Source organism: Schistocerca nitens, chromosome 1, assembly GCF_023898315.1.
Source record: "Schistocerca nitens isolate TAMUIC-IGC-003100 chromosome 1, iqSchNite1.1, whole genome shotgun sequence".
NCBI lineage: Eukaryota > Metazoa > Arthropoda > Insecta > Orthoptera > Acrididae > Schistocerca > Schistocerca nitens.
The window spans coordinates 751,992,730-752,009,680 of record NC_064614.1 but is presented as its reverse complement, the minus strand read 5'-3'; the positions used below and the strand labels follow the sequence as shown (position 1 = coordinate 752,009,680).

General features: G+C 36.4%; 1 protein-coding gene across 7 annotated transcripts in view; it reads left to right on the top strand.

The window, feature by feature from the left end:
- Positions 1-16,951, top strand: part of LOC126260677 (phosphatidate phosphatase LPIN2) — a 326,438-nt gene that overhangs the window by 296,451 nt on the left and 13,036 nt on the right. For 4 of the 7 annotated variants that reach the window (XR_007546646.1, XM_049958020.1, XM_049958027.1 and 1 more), the window contains 8 exons: positions 206-1,006; positions 1,715-1,995; positions 3,968-4,048; positions 6,616-6,875; positions 9,006-9,212; positions 9,371-9,521; positions 9,653-9,884; positions 16,129-16,373. Coding sequence is in view for 6 of the 7 variants with exons in the window: in XM_049958020.1 (XP_049813977.1) it covers positions 206-1,006; positions 1,715-1,995; positions 3,968-4,048; positions 6,616-6,875; positions 9,006-9,212; positions 9,371-9,521; positions 9,653-9,884; positions 16,129-16,373 (2,258 nt within the window). In the remaining variant the exon portion in view is untranslated. The remainder of the gene's footprint in view (positions 1-205; positions 1,007-1,714; positions 1,996-3,967; positions 4,049-6,615; positions 6,876-9,005; positions 9,213-9,370; positions 9,522-9,652; positions 9,885-16,128; positions 16,374-16,951) is intronic. The other 3 variants (XM_049958033.1, XM_049958040.1, XM_049958051.1) reach the window with 3 other exon arrangements.

Here is a 16,951-nt window from a genome sequence, read left to right as displayed (position 1 = left end):
TAGCTGTTCTTTCCTGTGGCAGAACAATGACACGCTTGGTGCAAGATGGATTTTCTGTGAATTTGGTGTGTTCGTTGTATTTTGAAATGTGAATTATGTAGTTTATAGCCAAAAATGTTTGACTATCAGTAACTCTTAAGATGTTTCAACGTACGCGCTTGTGCTAATGATTTTTGATGATTAATCAGTATATCTACTTTCTTAGGTGGACATTGAAATAAATGGAGAGCCGCAAGATATTCATATGAAATTGGGAGAGAGCGGTGAGGCGTTTTTTGTTGAAGAAGTTCCAAGTGGTAATGGATCGGATGAATACATACCACCACATTTAGCCTGCTCTCCGATACCTCAAGATTTTTTCCCACCACATTTTGCAAGTCGGGAGCTTCACGATGAAGAGACAGCAGCAGAAGCCGATACCGACGTCCATCACAGCAGTGACAGTATACATGATGAAACTACGTTTGTAATGGATGATGTATCTAGTCACCCAGATGATGATCAAAAAGACAACACAAGGTCTTTCGAAAGTGCCACGGGCAAAGAAGTTACTGAGTCTCAGTTACCTGATAGTGCTTCACTAATTCAGCCAAAGACTTTTTGTGCAGAAACTCTGAATGAAAGTAGTGATTCAGCCGAAAAGGTCCGTAAAATTAGCATTGTTCAAGGAGAGTTTAGGCCGATTTCGGTGGATGGAGATTTTGAGCTAGATGAAAGTAGAGACACTGGCGCTCAGCATGACAGTGTTGCTGTTGCCTCTCAGAGCTTATCAGGAAGGAAGGATTCGCATAAAGAGAATTCCGCACCATCCGAAGACAGTTTGAAACCTGTAAATTCAAACAATAGGAGGAAGAAGCGTAGGAAGTCATTGAAGAAAAAGGCCGGTCAGAAGAAGACTAATGGAGGAGGTGGCTCAAGCAGTCAAACAGATCATTCCGAACTGTCAGAGGGCCGGGACGCGAAGGACCAAGACGATGTTGCAGAACAGTCGTGCCACGATGAACAGGTCAGTAAATTTTCTGCAGATGATGGTACTCATAAAAATAATTGCCAACTTTGGTGATGTACGAATCAGTAACTTAACATATTTTGCGTACTTTGTCACTGATGTCCTAAGAAATGATATTCTGGTATGACTTTACATTTAGACAAAGATAAAATAGCACAAAAGTAATTAGAATTATACGTAGGTTGTTCATACATACAGACCTCTTGCTAGTATATTTAAGAAGTTCCGAATGCTAACCAAAGCATTACAATAGCGTTATGTGCTGATGAAATTTTACGTCAATCCATTTTCAGTTAACGGTTACAGATATTCACAAATACAACCGTAGAAGGAAATATTTGCACTTCCCTTTCCATAATTCATACTTTTGGAACAGAAAGGAATGAAGTACATAGTTACTAGATTTTTCAGCAGTAGCCTATGCTCATAAGAATAATAAGCTTCACAACAGGGATGTTTTAAATATATACCGGTGATCCCTGCATACAAATTTTTCAGTATTGTGGCATAATCCTGTAATAGGAGGCAGTCAATTGCAAATTTTAAGATGACTAATATGAAGTCATATTTTGTAATTGCATCTGGAATCGTTTCTTATATTGATGCATTCAATATCATCATGGTCCCATTGTACAAAATATGGAGGCATTGATTTCATTGTTTCTTGGCGTATGGATTGCATGTTGATGAAGTCTTGTATTTCAGGCTGAACCACCTGTCACATGCAGCCACCTTGGAGGTGTTATTGTGGACAGTGATGTGACAACAGTGTACTGTTCAGAGTGTGACACATGTCGTAAAAGCCAGTTAAAGCCAACAATTACGGTCAGCAGTCCAGATCCGCATACTTCTGTGAGTGATGCACAGCCTGATAGTGTACTTGTTGCAGCGGCCAGTAACTTGGCTGAGCTTTCAAGGATACAGCATGCTTCCACAGAGACTGACTTTCATTTCTTCAGTGACACTGAATTGACTCCAGGATGCAGGTAAGAAGTGACGTAAAACTTAATTTTCACTACTGTGTTATCACAATAATCTGTTGGCATTGTTCCTGTGAGGATTACATTGTTCTAAAAAGAATGAATCCTATCAGTCCAACCAAAAGAATGCGTTAGACCTAGTTGTTTCATTTGGAAGTATTCTTATATCTGAAAATATGTGAGCTGTGTGAGTTACTACATTCAGTGGAATTATCATTCTTAGTGATACCTTTCTATGAAGACTTTATCTGGAAATGTGGAAATGTGAAACATTTGAGTGGGGCAGAGAGGCGTTAATAAATTGATACTGTATGGTAGTAGAAGTCATAACAAAAGCAACATAGAAATCACTACTGAACCAATTTATTTATGGGGTTCCTTTTTGCTGTGTATCATTCCACTTTGATGTAAAACATGATTCTTCAACATACCAACAGGTTATGTGTTTTGTGTGTGTTAATGTTTTCTGCCTAATAACCTCGCTGTGGACATGATATTAAATTCTAGAAAAGACAGTATTAGAAAGAAAGTGAATTGGTGTGAAATTTGCAGCTTTCCTGTATTATATATTGGTTGTTTTAGCCTTAGAGAGCAAATTGTATACATACCATCATCTGAATAATATGCAACCACAACTCATGGTGGTTGTAAGAAATTTATGAAAATGACATTTTACCTTAAAGTATTTACGAAGGTGTGCTTGCAACATATCAGAAATGGAGTTGCAGGATTATAACACAACTATAAAAGATGCCGAACGAAAAAATATAAATCGGGGTAAATACAGCCTGAAATAACTAAATCTGGTTGGAGTTACTCCAAAGATTGAAACATAAAGCAAAGGCAACACATTAAGAGTTTATTACACGAACCATAGAACTTCTTGTTCAGAGTAAATTTCAAAAAACTGGAATTGTTGTTCTGATTTAGAAATCCTTAAGCGGTGCAAAGAAAATAAAGGCATTCTGAAGGATTGAGACATTTCACATCTGTGGTGCTTTCTAGATATTTATAATAAATAATAAGATATTGATGCTTAATAAGGAACATTAAAAAAAGGCAACTGAATTGTAGTGAGATAAGTGCTCATTATTCTGCAGGATGTATGCTGGCACTTAAAACACTCGAGTGTTCTAGGACAAAGAGTAAACATGTCTTTTACTCAGGTCTGAACAGTGTTTTATACTGACCTTGTGTGTAATAAAAAGTGATGTGTACAAAATAGATTAAGTTATATCTTGCACATTTTGACCTCTGTGTGAATGTGAAAATAAATGTCACCATTAAATATCAGGAACGTGTAACAGAGAAAAAGTGTTACTGTTTCATGTAACTATTTAACCATATGGTTTATGTGGAAGACTGACTCAGGCACAATGTGTTTGCCAAACTTTTATGCAAGAACAAGTAAAAAGGTTAAATGAAATGTTAAAGATGTCCAGGAATTTTATTCAGTATCCTAAAATAGGAAAGAAGGTGGAAGCAGCAGTGGAGTGAAAACATTGTATTAGGAGAAAAATGTTATTTACTGGAAACAATATACCTTATGACAAGGTTGATTTTCTGTGCAGTGAATGATTTCTTCATATAACTTTGTTCTCTGGAATCTCTCTGCTTTGTGGAATATTGTAGTTTGTCACAGTTTAATTTGTGTCTTGTTTGTTAATATTTCTTTGGAAGTATTGCCATTTTTCAGGTATACATTTCAGGCTTCCAAAATGCGAGAATAGCCAGAAAATTATGTATTTCCAAAGGAGACGAACCAATAAATTGTCCTGCATCATTTGTGAATTGTATAACGTGGAATGTGTGTCAGATCACACTGCTGTCGCTTATTATTTGTGCTATGGAATCATTTATACAAAATTAAAGTTCACTTTCTAAGAAGTGTTTTGCTGCTTTATTGTCTAATTGCTGAATTCTCATATACCAATGCTGATGGAACATAATTGTTTTCTTCTGCTTAACTTCCTCACAGAAGAGAAATTCCGAGCTGCCGAATTACGTCTGCTCTTTCAGAAACAGCCTTCGAAGTTTTAACATCAGTCCTGAGCCATTTGTAAATAACACTTATGAATTAATACACCATTAATTTTATCTGTGTTCTAGTTTTTGTTACTGTTGTATGATCCCTTTCATCAGTGGTGCACTTGGTGGGTCTGGGACCCCAGTGAAATCCCTTCTGCATGAATTGTTCTAATTTTAAACATTGTCTACAACATTCTGTGATATATCCTCCTGTGGACGTTGCATGCATGAAATGGTGTAGAGCCATTAGAACTAGTATTTTTGTTAATATCGATCCATTGGTGTTTTTGTAAGACAGGCAGTCAGTCATTAAAAGATGTTCAAAGATCTAATTGAATTTACTGTTATGCTCTGTGAAGTAGTAGTGTACAGCACTATTTTATATTTGTTATATTTCAGAAAAAATAATTCCTGCATGATTGAATTCAAGCAGTGCTTTATAGTTTTTGTACGCATGTAATTGATATAAATGTACACATTCTCTGACTTTATGAGATTGAGTTTATTTTTCCTGGATATATTAAATAATAATTTATAGTGCCAGACTGATTGTTTCATTTAAAGTAGTGTAGAATATTTTATTAATTATAAGGTTGATTCATTGCTAAGCACCTGAACTAGCCATAAAACTCAAAATTTAATTTGTTTTGGTATTAGAAAGAATTGTAGCTTTCCATTGTGTTGGTTACTGCATACATTCACAGTACTTCTTAACAGTGATATGCACGATTGGGTTGTAATAGATGTTCCATTCTTTTTGCTGAACTGTGTTAAGATTTTTGGAAATATACAGTTGTTATAAAAACCACAAGCAGGTCACCATAAGTATATTTTACTGTCATGTTTCACAGTTTGGTTTTGTTCATTTCCTTCTGCTCATATCTTCGCCAACTATAATTTTCTCTTTCTTGTCCGACACTGAGCAAGTTGGTGGTGTGCCAAGACACTGAACTCTTATTCATGAGGATGACAGTTCAAATCCCTGTTCTGCCATCCACATGTAGGTTTTCTGTGACTTCATAAATCACATAAGGTGAATGCTTGGATGGTTACTCTGAGAGGATGGGCTTCCATTTTTTCTCAGGCTGAGGTTGTTCCTGTCTCTCAAGACCTTGCTTTTCGGTGACAGTATGTCATCTCATTAGTATCCTAATCAGGTTTCATTTTCACATGACTAATATTTAGTCTCTGCTGACCTTTCATTGCAGATGAACAGTACCATCATTCTGTCCACTAACCTATTGTGGAGCTGTTGCTAAGTGTTGATGACCAGAACAGAGCTGAACTTGGAGATTGGGGGGGATCAGTCTTCAAATTGAGTATCACTTGTGATATTGTTTTTGTTAATGCCAAGTGATTTCTTCACCAAGTTCTGCTGATGTCAAGGTGATTCCTTCACCAAGAGTCATATCCTGTTTAATAGCATGATATTGCTAGCAATCAGTGTAGTTCGTCTATAATGTTCTTAACCTCAGAGTCCTTTAACATTTGTCGCACTCACTCCTGCCAAGCTAAGTCATACTTTTATGTGTGCTATGTAAAACGTGTGTTCTTACTGAAATGTTTCATCTCAGTTGGTTTTCTCACAAAATTCAATGTCCTTTAAAACTACTCAGAAGTGTAGAGTTTATTATCTACATAGAAGGATTTTGTGGCATGTACAGCCTATGAACTAAACATTGATTACACTTGCTTCTGTTACTGTGTTCAGTACTAGCAATTTACTCATAATTTTTGATGCTATCATTCATGTCCATGGACAGAAACTGACCTTAATTCAATGGCAACCATCCAAACTTGTTTTTGTGGATTTCCTAAATTACTTCAGGAGAAAGCTGTGGTGATTGTCATGAATCTGGTGTAGCTCATTTCTTTTCCTTCTCTTATCCAATAAAGCAAGTGCTCAGTCAGTAATTACCTCAGTGTCAATGGGATGTTTAAGTTCAGTACTTCTCTTCCACTATGAGAGCAACTTCTCACTGTACTGCTCACTTTTCACATGTTTCAATCTGAAGAAATAAAGCTGTGCGTCTAAAGACTGTAGGTTGTACTTTAATTTTGTTTATATGTTAGTAGTCAGTTTTTGAAATTTGTGTATGATGATATAGATACAAAGATATTGTTTCTCTATTAAATAGAACGAATTTTGGAGTTGCAGTTTGGTTAGTCAAATGTTGTACAGAAACACAGCAGAAAATGTGAAATTAACTTTCCTGTTCAGTTTTGAAAGTGATGTATTCAGTGTAAGATTAAACTATTTAGGTAATTTCCTTCATTTAATTCGAGGTGTGGATGTGTTTCGTACTTTTCATTGACTATCAAGTTAATGTTTTACTTCAGCTATTTAACATCTTGCCATACTTTCTAAATGTTTTGTTCATTCATTAAGCACAATTTACTTATTGTTAGCCTTCTTTGCATCAGCTTGCTTGAAGATAAATAAAATCTACCTCTTGAATTATAGCGTATGAATCATCATTTGCATTTACGCATTAATTTAGTTATTAAGTGTGTTACTATGTGTTACCATTATTTTCTTGACTCTCCCCATATGAATAGTACAGTTAAGTTGGTGACTCAAAGTTTGATGTGATATAGCCCACAGGACTCACGTCCCAGCTCCCCAGTGCAGTCAGATACAGAGTACGAGGTCAACAGACAGTCAAAGGGTGTTAGTACGGAAGGATGCCTCAGCCAAGATGAACATGGAGTAATGCAGCAGTCATGGCGATGGGGAGAACTGCCTTCCCCACCAGCCAGATCTCTGTCCACACAGAGCCCACGTGTGATGACTAAGGAGAAGCCCGACCTGGAGCCGGTATCTTCTAGTGATGAGGATGTCCAGAAACAGCAACAAGGTTGGTCTCCTGTTTCATGTAATCATTTAAAATTCTGATATAGTTAATTAAATCTAGAACAACTTTCCTTTGAGCTGGTGTATATCACAACAAATTGCACACATATATTATCTGCAAATAATACAGAAACTGTGCTGTAAACAAAGACTTTCTGTTTCGTGTTACAACATAGTGATGTTGTCTTCAGTTTGTTGCTGTATGGTGACACCTCTCGAAGTTCGAGCCTACAGTGGTCTGTGACCACTGTGTAGATTTAATGTTAGGATGAACCTTGATCAGTTTCACTAAGGCCAAAATTGTCCATGACCACTTATTCACAGACCTACATCTTTATCCGTACTCTGCAAACTACTGTAGTGTATGGCAGAGTGTGCTTCCCATTGAACCACATAGTGGGCTTTCTTCCCTTTCTGATCACATGTGGAGTATGGGAAGAATGACTGCTTAAATGCCTCCGTGCAGGAATACTTAGGATGCTACTGTATTTACATAAATTCCTCACTTGATACAGTCTCTAATGTTAATGTACCTAGTGTTCTGACAATACACAGTTTGCAGAAAAAAATACTGAATTAAGCATTAAACTGTATGAATGGTCAAAGAGGACATTGAAGATGGTAGTTTCCTTGGGTTTTGCTGCCATATCACAAAATCAATGACTCAATATTTCGATAATCGATTTATTTGCCATCTTCGGGAGACAGAGCTGCTGCTGAGTCCAGCTGAAAACTTATGCTGAGGCTGGCAACTTGTCCTAAATGGGCCATCGTACCATACACAGCATGTACGCTGCCCACCACTGGTGCTGCACGTACGAACAGGCTTATGGTGCTGTTGGGGAAAGTATTTAAAGTCATAGAACATTAAAGGTGATCATTATTTGTTATTATAAGAAGATCACTGCCACGCGAGGAATTGCTGAGCTCGATATGAAATAGATAACACAATATCAACAAATCTTTTATAAATTGGGAACAAGTAAAGAAACAGCTTCCATGTTGCAAGAAACTCAAATCTGGATAATTGACCAATAGAAGCCTGGAATGTGGTTTAAAGATTATACTATGACACGTTATCCAATGGTGGGTGTGTTTTATTAAGGAGAATGAAGAAAGTATACAACCACAGTACCTTCTTGCAGATGTGAACCATGGTGGAGGTTTTGCGTGGTCATATCATGATTTTTCAGTCCATCAGTCGTGTCACACTGAGGGCTGTAGAGTAGTTTGAAGTGACTGAATTCATTCAATGTCACCAATATTTTTCTATTTTTAAAGATGCCCAATGTGGCCTCTGTAATTTGTTGCTGTTCATGAAAACAAAGGCAGTTGAAGATTTGCTCCTGCTATATATCTCGAAGAATGATGAATGTTTCTTTGTGAGAAATTACACAAAACCCCATAACTTCCATTCAGGATCTAAAAGCATCAGTTACCTGTATGTCAGATTGTTTTTGTTATCAAAGATACATTTTACACTGTATTAATAGATGTTGATATTTTGCCAAGAACCTTAGGTACTAAAGAATTTCTGTAGTTCCACATGTGTGGCTGACATTTAGCTTATTGTTATTAGTAGTGACAATTTTAGCAACTACTTTTGAAAGGAATACTGTTCCTGCTCCTCTGTTAACGGAAAACTGAATTATTGTATTGAACTGTGTTTACACAGATAATACTCCAGCAAAATAATTTAAACCTTGGTTATAAGTGACCTAATATACACATTTAAAATTTTTGTATAACAGGCATAGATTCTGATATATATGCATTTTCTCTATTCTATTAAAATTTTTTAGGACTCTCTTGGCTATATTTAAAGAGTGCACAGAAAATTGTACTCTTAAGTCTAATGCACATCTTTTCTCTACAAAATAAGCTGCTGCTTGGTGGATGGTACTGCATCTTCTCATTGCTATGCAGGCTGTGGTAACAGGTTAAAAATAAGTTTACTAACAAATAAAAATTGTAGAAGTAATTGGTAAGGCATAAATTAAAGTGATTTTTCTGGTGCCATTAGGATTTATAATGGGCATGCTTGGGGTAGTCTTGCCTGGGGGTGTCAGTTGCATGGTTATTGCATGTAGCTTTGCAGCTATTGCAACATGGCGAATGTTATGTGGCTTTGCAGCAGCAGAGGCAGCGCAGAGGTCCATGCTGAGTGGCATGTTCAGTTTTATGAAGAAGACAAAAAGGATTCGCCACAACCCAGAGTCTGAAGGAATCTACTTGTCTGATCTCAATATGGATGAACTGGACCCTGAGGTGGCTGCCCTGTATTTTCCCACGTCTTACAGGCAGGGCCCCTCTACTGCTGCTCCTCAACATCTTCAAGAAGGTATATGTTGCTGATGCTGCTTATGGTGGCTGGGCTTTATTAATGAATAAAAAAAAATTCTGATGAGTTTATTACCACTTTATTCATACAATAAACATTTGATTGTGTGTCAGACTATAAATACTAATTAAGCTAATAACTTTTCTCTTTTTGTTTAGAACCACAGGAGAGGCAGAGAGAAGATGATGCAGAGTCAGGAAATGGAACGTCTCTACCTCAGTCTCCAAACAGTGTTGAAGGAGCAGTTTGTGGTCCAAAGTCTTTGGATAGTGATTTTGATGAATTGAAACACTCAGTTTTTGAAAAAAAGTATGTATTCTAACAAGAATGCTAATGAAAACTGTGGATTTATATTTAAATTAAATTTCTGTTCATCGGATTATGCAGAGTGAGCTTAATATTTTTTTTGCTAAGATATCATGTTTACTGTTCATTTACAGATCATATGGAGAAATATCCTTGTCACTTTGTGGTGGCTTATCAGATGGAAGAAAAGGACCATCAGAGGATGCGTTTCTACAGAATATTATTGCGTATGATGATATCGTTAGAGATCCAAAGATTATTGAGAGCCCAAATTTAGTTGTGAGATTCAATGGCAAGTTCTACAACTGGAAGACAGCTTGCCCAATAGTGATGTCACTTGTAGTTTATCAAAAACCCCTGCCTCAGGTTAGTAAAAGAATTTTGTTGAAACCTTTCCACATTGTGAAACATTGTTTTGTGACATTTTCCTATTTTTAGTTGTTACATTATTGAGAACTAAACTTCTCCAAAGTGTAAACATACTGTCTTTTAATTCCATTTCACATCAAAGCATTTGGTTTTTACATTAGAAAATAAACTTTCTTAATAGAATAATGTACTTCATTACTAATGCATGTGGAATCGTGTGTGGTTTGACTCAAAAACATATCATACATTTATGAAGTGTTGATTAGCTACTTTCAACTAAGCATCAGTGTCAAGCACATTTGTAACATCTCCACAAGTTACATCAAATGCAGGTGTTACAAATGTGCTAGACAGTGATGCTTAGTCGAAATTAGTTAATCACATGATTAAATTAACATTGCATTACAGCCTACTACGGACTATGTTTATTAGACATCTGCAGGCTGTGGGTCCCCAAAAATACAAAATTTATGAAGTTATCTATGAGTGAGCTATGTGCTGTTACTGTTATCATCCTGCTAAGGTATTCCTTCAGCATACAATTTATTCAACACTGATGTCATTCAATAACAGGCTGTCATCCTGATTTCACTTTATGCATGTATGTGTAATTTTTAACATTATTTTTCTGGTGGGGTAAATTTCTCCATAGCCATGCATAAATTGAACAACGCTTGTTTGTTTGAGGAAATTTAGTGGAGCCTTATTTGTTATTTCTCACAACTTGTGGTTGTTCCTTATTTCATAGTGTGCATAGTAAGATACTTTGTCACAGAGAAGAAATGACCTGCCAGCCAAAACTCACTACACTCGCATACATTATTAGTGTGTCTTCCTCACTTTTGTCACATAATCAGAGCCTATGATTAATATTTGTTGCTAATAGTGAGACTGGTTCTTGAATATTGCTCAAGTGTGTGGGACCCATATTAAATACAGGTTGTATACGCCCCAGGAAATTGGGGGGGGGAATCCAAAAATTTTTTCATTATTTTAGTTATCAGTTAAGTTTTTGTAATTTTGACTGGTAGAAACTGATACTCTAGCAAAGAATATTACTGTATCCCGCTTCTGCAAAATAGTACTGCGGCAATAAAACAAATGAGAGGAAAAACACAATAAAACATTAGTTGCAAAGGAAATGTGAGTTATTGCTTCAGTTGCTGAAGTAGAAACCATTAAGGCTTCGTACTTTTGCTATTTTCATTCATTAATGTCATATGCTATTATATTCTGGGGGAACCAACCTCTCGCAAAGAAAATTTTCACTTCAATAAAAAAAAGGCCATTAGAATAATGAGTGGTATCCATCACAGGCAATCTTGCAGGTGCTTGTTTCGAAAGATGGGGATACTTGCCACTTCCACACAATATATCTTTTCCTTGTTGACCTTTGTCTGTAAAAACCCTTCTGTCTACAAAGATATGTGCCAATTTCATGACTGTAACACAAAAACCAATGACAGTCTGCACATTGAACTGAAAAGCCTCACTATGGTTCAAAAAGGAGCTTATTACTCCAGCATTAAGTTGTTTAATGCTCTTCCACCACACATCAAATGCCTTCACAAAAGATTGCCAGCATTCAAACTAACTCTCAAGGGGTACCTGATAGAGAAATCTTTTTATACAGTTGATGAATATGTGAAAGAAAATGTATATAATCACTAAATTTGTAAGTGTTGTAAACTTAGTATACTTAATTTTATTTTGAATGCTATCATAGGCATATGACAATTATTTATTGGTATTCCTGTATTTCCGTAGGAACATTTATTTTATCTTGACTCCTGTATATATTACACATCCTTAACACGTGAAACAATAATGTTCTGTTAACTGAATGTGCTGTTGTTTAGCTGATATCTTATTTACATTGTATCTTTTATTTATGTAAGATATATTTCAACTGTGTACAATCTGACACATTCCATATCATAAATATATTACCCATCCTTAACATGTGAAACACAATTTTCTGTTAATTGATTGTGCTGTTGTGTAGTTGATTTTTATTTTCAGTGTATCTTTTTATTTTATTTATACAATTTACGTTTGAACTATGTAGAATCTGACACATTCCATATCCTTACAATTCACTTGCTACTAGGATCTATGGAACATGAAATGAAATAAAAAAAAAAAAAAATAAAATGGGCATTGCGGTAATTGCACGATGAATCGGGTCCAGGAGGGCAAAGGTGGTGTACTAGTTTTCCATCAGTTGACAGTCTGTGGAAGAAGGTAGCCCTTACTGCCTGCTTCATTTTCAACAAATCATCAGTATTATTTCTAATGGCCATCCCATAGTACTGCTGTAGTTCATCAGTCATTTTGTCTGTCAGCCTGCGTTTTATAGTTTTCCCATCAGAAGGTTTCTTTTCTCTCAAACTTTGTTTCATCTCCCTCACCCTGGTGCCCATCCTTTTCTGGACATGACCAACACATTACAGTTTTGTGATATTCTCGCCACAAGGCTGAGCGTGAGTGGCTACTTCACTGTTCTATGCTTTTGAGTCTCCATCACCTAAGAACTTGGTGTAACACATTCCCCTTTCATTCACAGATAGACTAAAAATTTCAATAGCTGCAGAGGCCTTGATACCACTTCTTCTTCCTTCATAATTTCTGTCACAGATATGCCCTTCTTCCTTCCCTGATGATTGGTTAAAATCTGGTAATCTCTTACCATTCCTGTATCCACACTGGTCACTGTAGCAACAGAATTCATAGAACTGTAATCGCACTTCTGCCAAGTGCCATCAGAAGCTACTGGTATGTCAGTCATATGATCATTTATTTCAACAGCTTCATTTGCAGGACCCACCATTGTCTCACATGCGACAGATTCCATAGCAGCTCCAGTAAATTCCACATACTTGTTGATCTTACAAGGTGGGTGTGGCATATTCGTCACGGCACACATTGTTTCTGCTGAAGTGTGTCCCTTGCCCATTCCAAAATGAATGAGTGTATTTACAACTGGCACAATTAATGATACGTTTCCTGGCCCTCCACATATTTTACAACACACACATTCATCTAACATCCTTGTTAGGATGTGTAAATCTGTCAGAATATAACCTAACCTACCATTTACATCACTTTCGTTTTGAGAAAACTGTGTCACAACATTTATTTTAATCTTCGCAGTACTAATGGGTGTTTCTCTAGATAATGAGTTTGCCTGTATTTCATTGTCTGTAACTTCACACACCACATGCTGAACACAATGTTTTCCTTTATTCGAAAATCTATTACCATGAAACCCACGTTTCTTAAAAACACTTCGTTTTGGCGTCATACTTTACTTTTTGAGAGATTTACCAATACAAATGCATAATTTAACCTTTAAAAGACAGAAATCCACAGCCTTTTATACAAAATATTACTAATTTTATTAGGTTTTGGAGTAATGAATGTAAAAATTTTAACGTTTTCAACTGGTGTAGATTATATTTTAAAAAATAAAATGAAATACTTCCCATGTGAGTTTATAAGTGATTTATATATCATTTTATTCGGAAGATTGCAAATTTTATTATGAGATAAAATCCGAAAACATGAAAAAATTTTTTTTCTCCATTCTAACTCCCCTTAAGTGATGTTGCTACTGGCTGGCATCACCTTATGTTCTATACTCTGAATATCTGCTGTCATTGGCTGGCGAGATCATATGACCAGAGATATGATCGGCTTACAAAAGAGCATCACAATCTCGATTTTGATGCTTTGGAAACTCACATGCTGTGTTTGGTGGAATTCAAATCTATACTTCCAAAATTTTGAAAATATGCGGTGTACATGTTGCTGTACATCAGGATCTTTTCAGGACCCTTTTCTTTTCTTTCTTTTTTTTCTAAAGTGGCGGCAGGAAGATCTGTGCTGGTGTGTAAAATGTTAGCCAGCCGCGGTGGTCTCGCGGTTCTAGGCGCGCAGTCCGGAACCATGAGACTGCTACGGTCGCAGGTTCGAATCCTGCCTCGGGCATGGATGTGTGTGATGTCCTTAGGTTAGTTAGGTTTAAGTAGTTCTAAGTTCTAGGGGACTGATGACCACAGCAGTTGAGTCCCATAGTGCTCAGAGCCATTTGAACCATTTGTAAAATGTTAACAATTCAAAGGATTGATAAGTTTCAGAGTTCCTTGGAAAAGTATGCTGTTACTTATTACAGAAAAAGTGTATTTTCACCCAGGAAAAACTGTTTTTTAACCAGAAAGTCCGGGAATTTTTTTCCTTGTTCATGTATTCACCCTGAAATAGGACTAACAGGGGATATTTAACATATACAAAGAAGGGCAACATAAATGGCCATGGGTTTGTTTGAAATGTGGGAGAGAGTCACAGAGATAGTAAAGGAACTGCACAGAGAGACCTGAACACAGAGATACTGAAGGAATTCAAGTGGAAGACTGTTGAAGATAGCTGTAAACTATTCTGAGGGAGTCTATTAACAAAGTTTCAAAAACTGACTTTAAATGATTACAGTAGGAATATATTGCAACACCCTGCATATCACTCACATAGGGGGATCATGAGAATAAAATTAGAAGCATTAAATCATTTGTCCCGCACTACATATGTGAATGGAATGGGAAGAAACCCTAATAACTGGTATTTGTGCACTGCCATGCGCTTCACGATGGTTTGCAGAATATAGATGTAGAAATGTGAACTGAATGATGTTGGGGGCCAAGGCCAGCCAAGGTTGAAAAGAATGGAACATCCAGAAAGGAGTATTTTTGAGCCCTATTATCAGTAACACATGATCACAACAGTCCTCCAAATTGAAGCTCAGGTCTCACATCCTAAGTTTTTCACTTTATTGAGATCATTTCATGTGCTTAGAAAGAGTCATTAATTTTGAAAGTGATTTGTCATTATTGCCCCAAATTGTTTGAAGAAAGTCGAACTACTTCGGATATTCTGCATATTTTAATACATTGTCAGAAGAAATAAGTCTTTAAGCTGCCATTTGTCAAACTGACTACCTGCTGGGAATATGCTGTACACTCAGAATTTCATCAAATTGTGACCAAAGTCATCACACAAGTTGCAGCTTTCCATTCCAAGCACCACATGACTAAGCAAGTCAATAAAAAGCTTACAATTTTCAATAGTAGTAGCGTATACTGTTTACAACATTTATACAAGTTCAGATCTCTAAAAAGTTTGTTGCTTTATAGGTACCCAATTTGTGCACAAGTTCAATTGTTAAATGTATCTTTCTATAAATGCAGCAAATAGAGCAGTTACAGTATTGGATTGTAAGGACACAGACTTTTAACATAGTAGTTTACCGAATTTATAATAACTATTCTATAGATCACGTACTCATAAGACTATGGAAATGAACATTGTGAATGTTGGTCAGTATCTTGTAACAAACATTTTGCTAGCAGTGAACATGAAACATTCCATTTTGGACTCAAGCCAGTTTTAAAGTAAAAATATGTGTTTTTAATTACATTTAAATACAATTAATACAGAGAGAGACTTCCTTTTGAGGTAAGCTTTGTACAGTCTCATTTATTGACTAAATGGTGAAACTGGCTTACAAATGTATTGCCTATAAAAACAATTGTTCATAACTTACATGTACTTGAAGCGCTATATAGTATTAAATTTTTAATTTTTCTATTTATTCTTGTTTGATGATTCCAAATACTTCGTCTTTCTTGTCATAACCTTGTATTGTTCCTGTCAAAACCAGGAGAACTGCAATTGGTTTTTGTTATGAGCAGTTCAGACATGTTGTGGTACCATAAATATTAGTAACAGTCTATAGTTTCTATACTAAAATGATTAAATAACTTTACACATACATGTGCTATGGGCAGATGATGTCTGCAGATCAGGAGAGTAGATCATATTTCAGTTTCACTGGGTAGCTGAAAGTGTACTAGAATCTGCAGTTGGTAATTTAGGCAGCAGAAGATAGTCTGCCCTGTTCTCTGTATCACTCAGTTTCCATTGAAATAGCCGGCCGAAGTGGCCGTGCGGTTAAAGGCGCTGCAGTCTGGAACCGCAAGACCGCTACGGTCGCAGGTTCGAATCCTGCCTCGGGAATGGATGTTTGTGATGTCCTTAGGTTAGTTAGGTTTAACTAGTTCTAAGTTCTAGGGGACTAATGACCTCAGCAGTTGAGTCCCATAGTGCTCAGAGCCATTTGAACCATTTTTTCCATTGAAATAAATATGGCTACTAAATTGTTTGACATGTTTTCTTTTTTTCCCCACAGGAAGTAATTGATACACTGTGTGCCGAGTACATGACAAGTAAGAAAGATTCAAAGCAGTCAACATACTCTTCGTGGTTTTATTGGAGACGAGCAAGCCAGTCACAGAAACGTGATGAAGCTCCTTCCCAAGAACAGGAGCTATCATCTCCTGAGGCAGAGAGGTTGTCTGATGTAAAGGAGGATGCTTCAGTTACCAGTGGAGAAATGCCAGAACAACTGAAAGATACCTCCAGATTGAAACAGAAGTAAGAATTATTTCTTAAAGGTGACGTTTTGTCATTGTGGGCTCATTATTTACAGCTCATTAAAACTTCGCTACTGTGTGTTGTATGTTTGTGACTTAGTTCTTCTCAGTGGATAAGTGCTAGAATACACAATTCCAAATGTCCCAGGTTCTAACTACAGTCAAACAATTTTTTCTGTCTTGTATTACTTTTTTATTGTCTATGATGATGATTTATTAATGTGAGAACTGTCGGAACATTACTTCACTTTCTACTACTTAAAAAATTGCACAATTGCAGTAGGTACTACAGCAAGAAACCTTAAGAATGATCATGTGGTTAACTGTTGTTGGTCCCAAGCCTAATGGTAATTGTTGAGCCTATTCCTCCACTTCATCTTACATGTTCCTTAAATTGTGAATCTAAAGCTTGTCTTGGAGTCAGTGTAATACAAAATGTCCTTGCTGCTGTGTTGTGTTTTTATGACATTGACTATGAAAAATCAACAGTGCACAATAAATCGTTGTATGAATGATAAGTTTCTTACAGTTCTTTGGCATTAATAATGATGATGAAGGCATTTGCACAACTGCATTAAT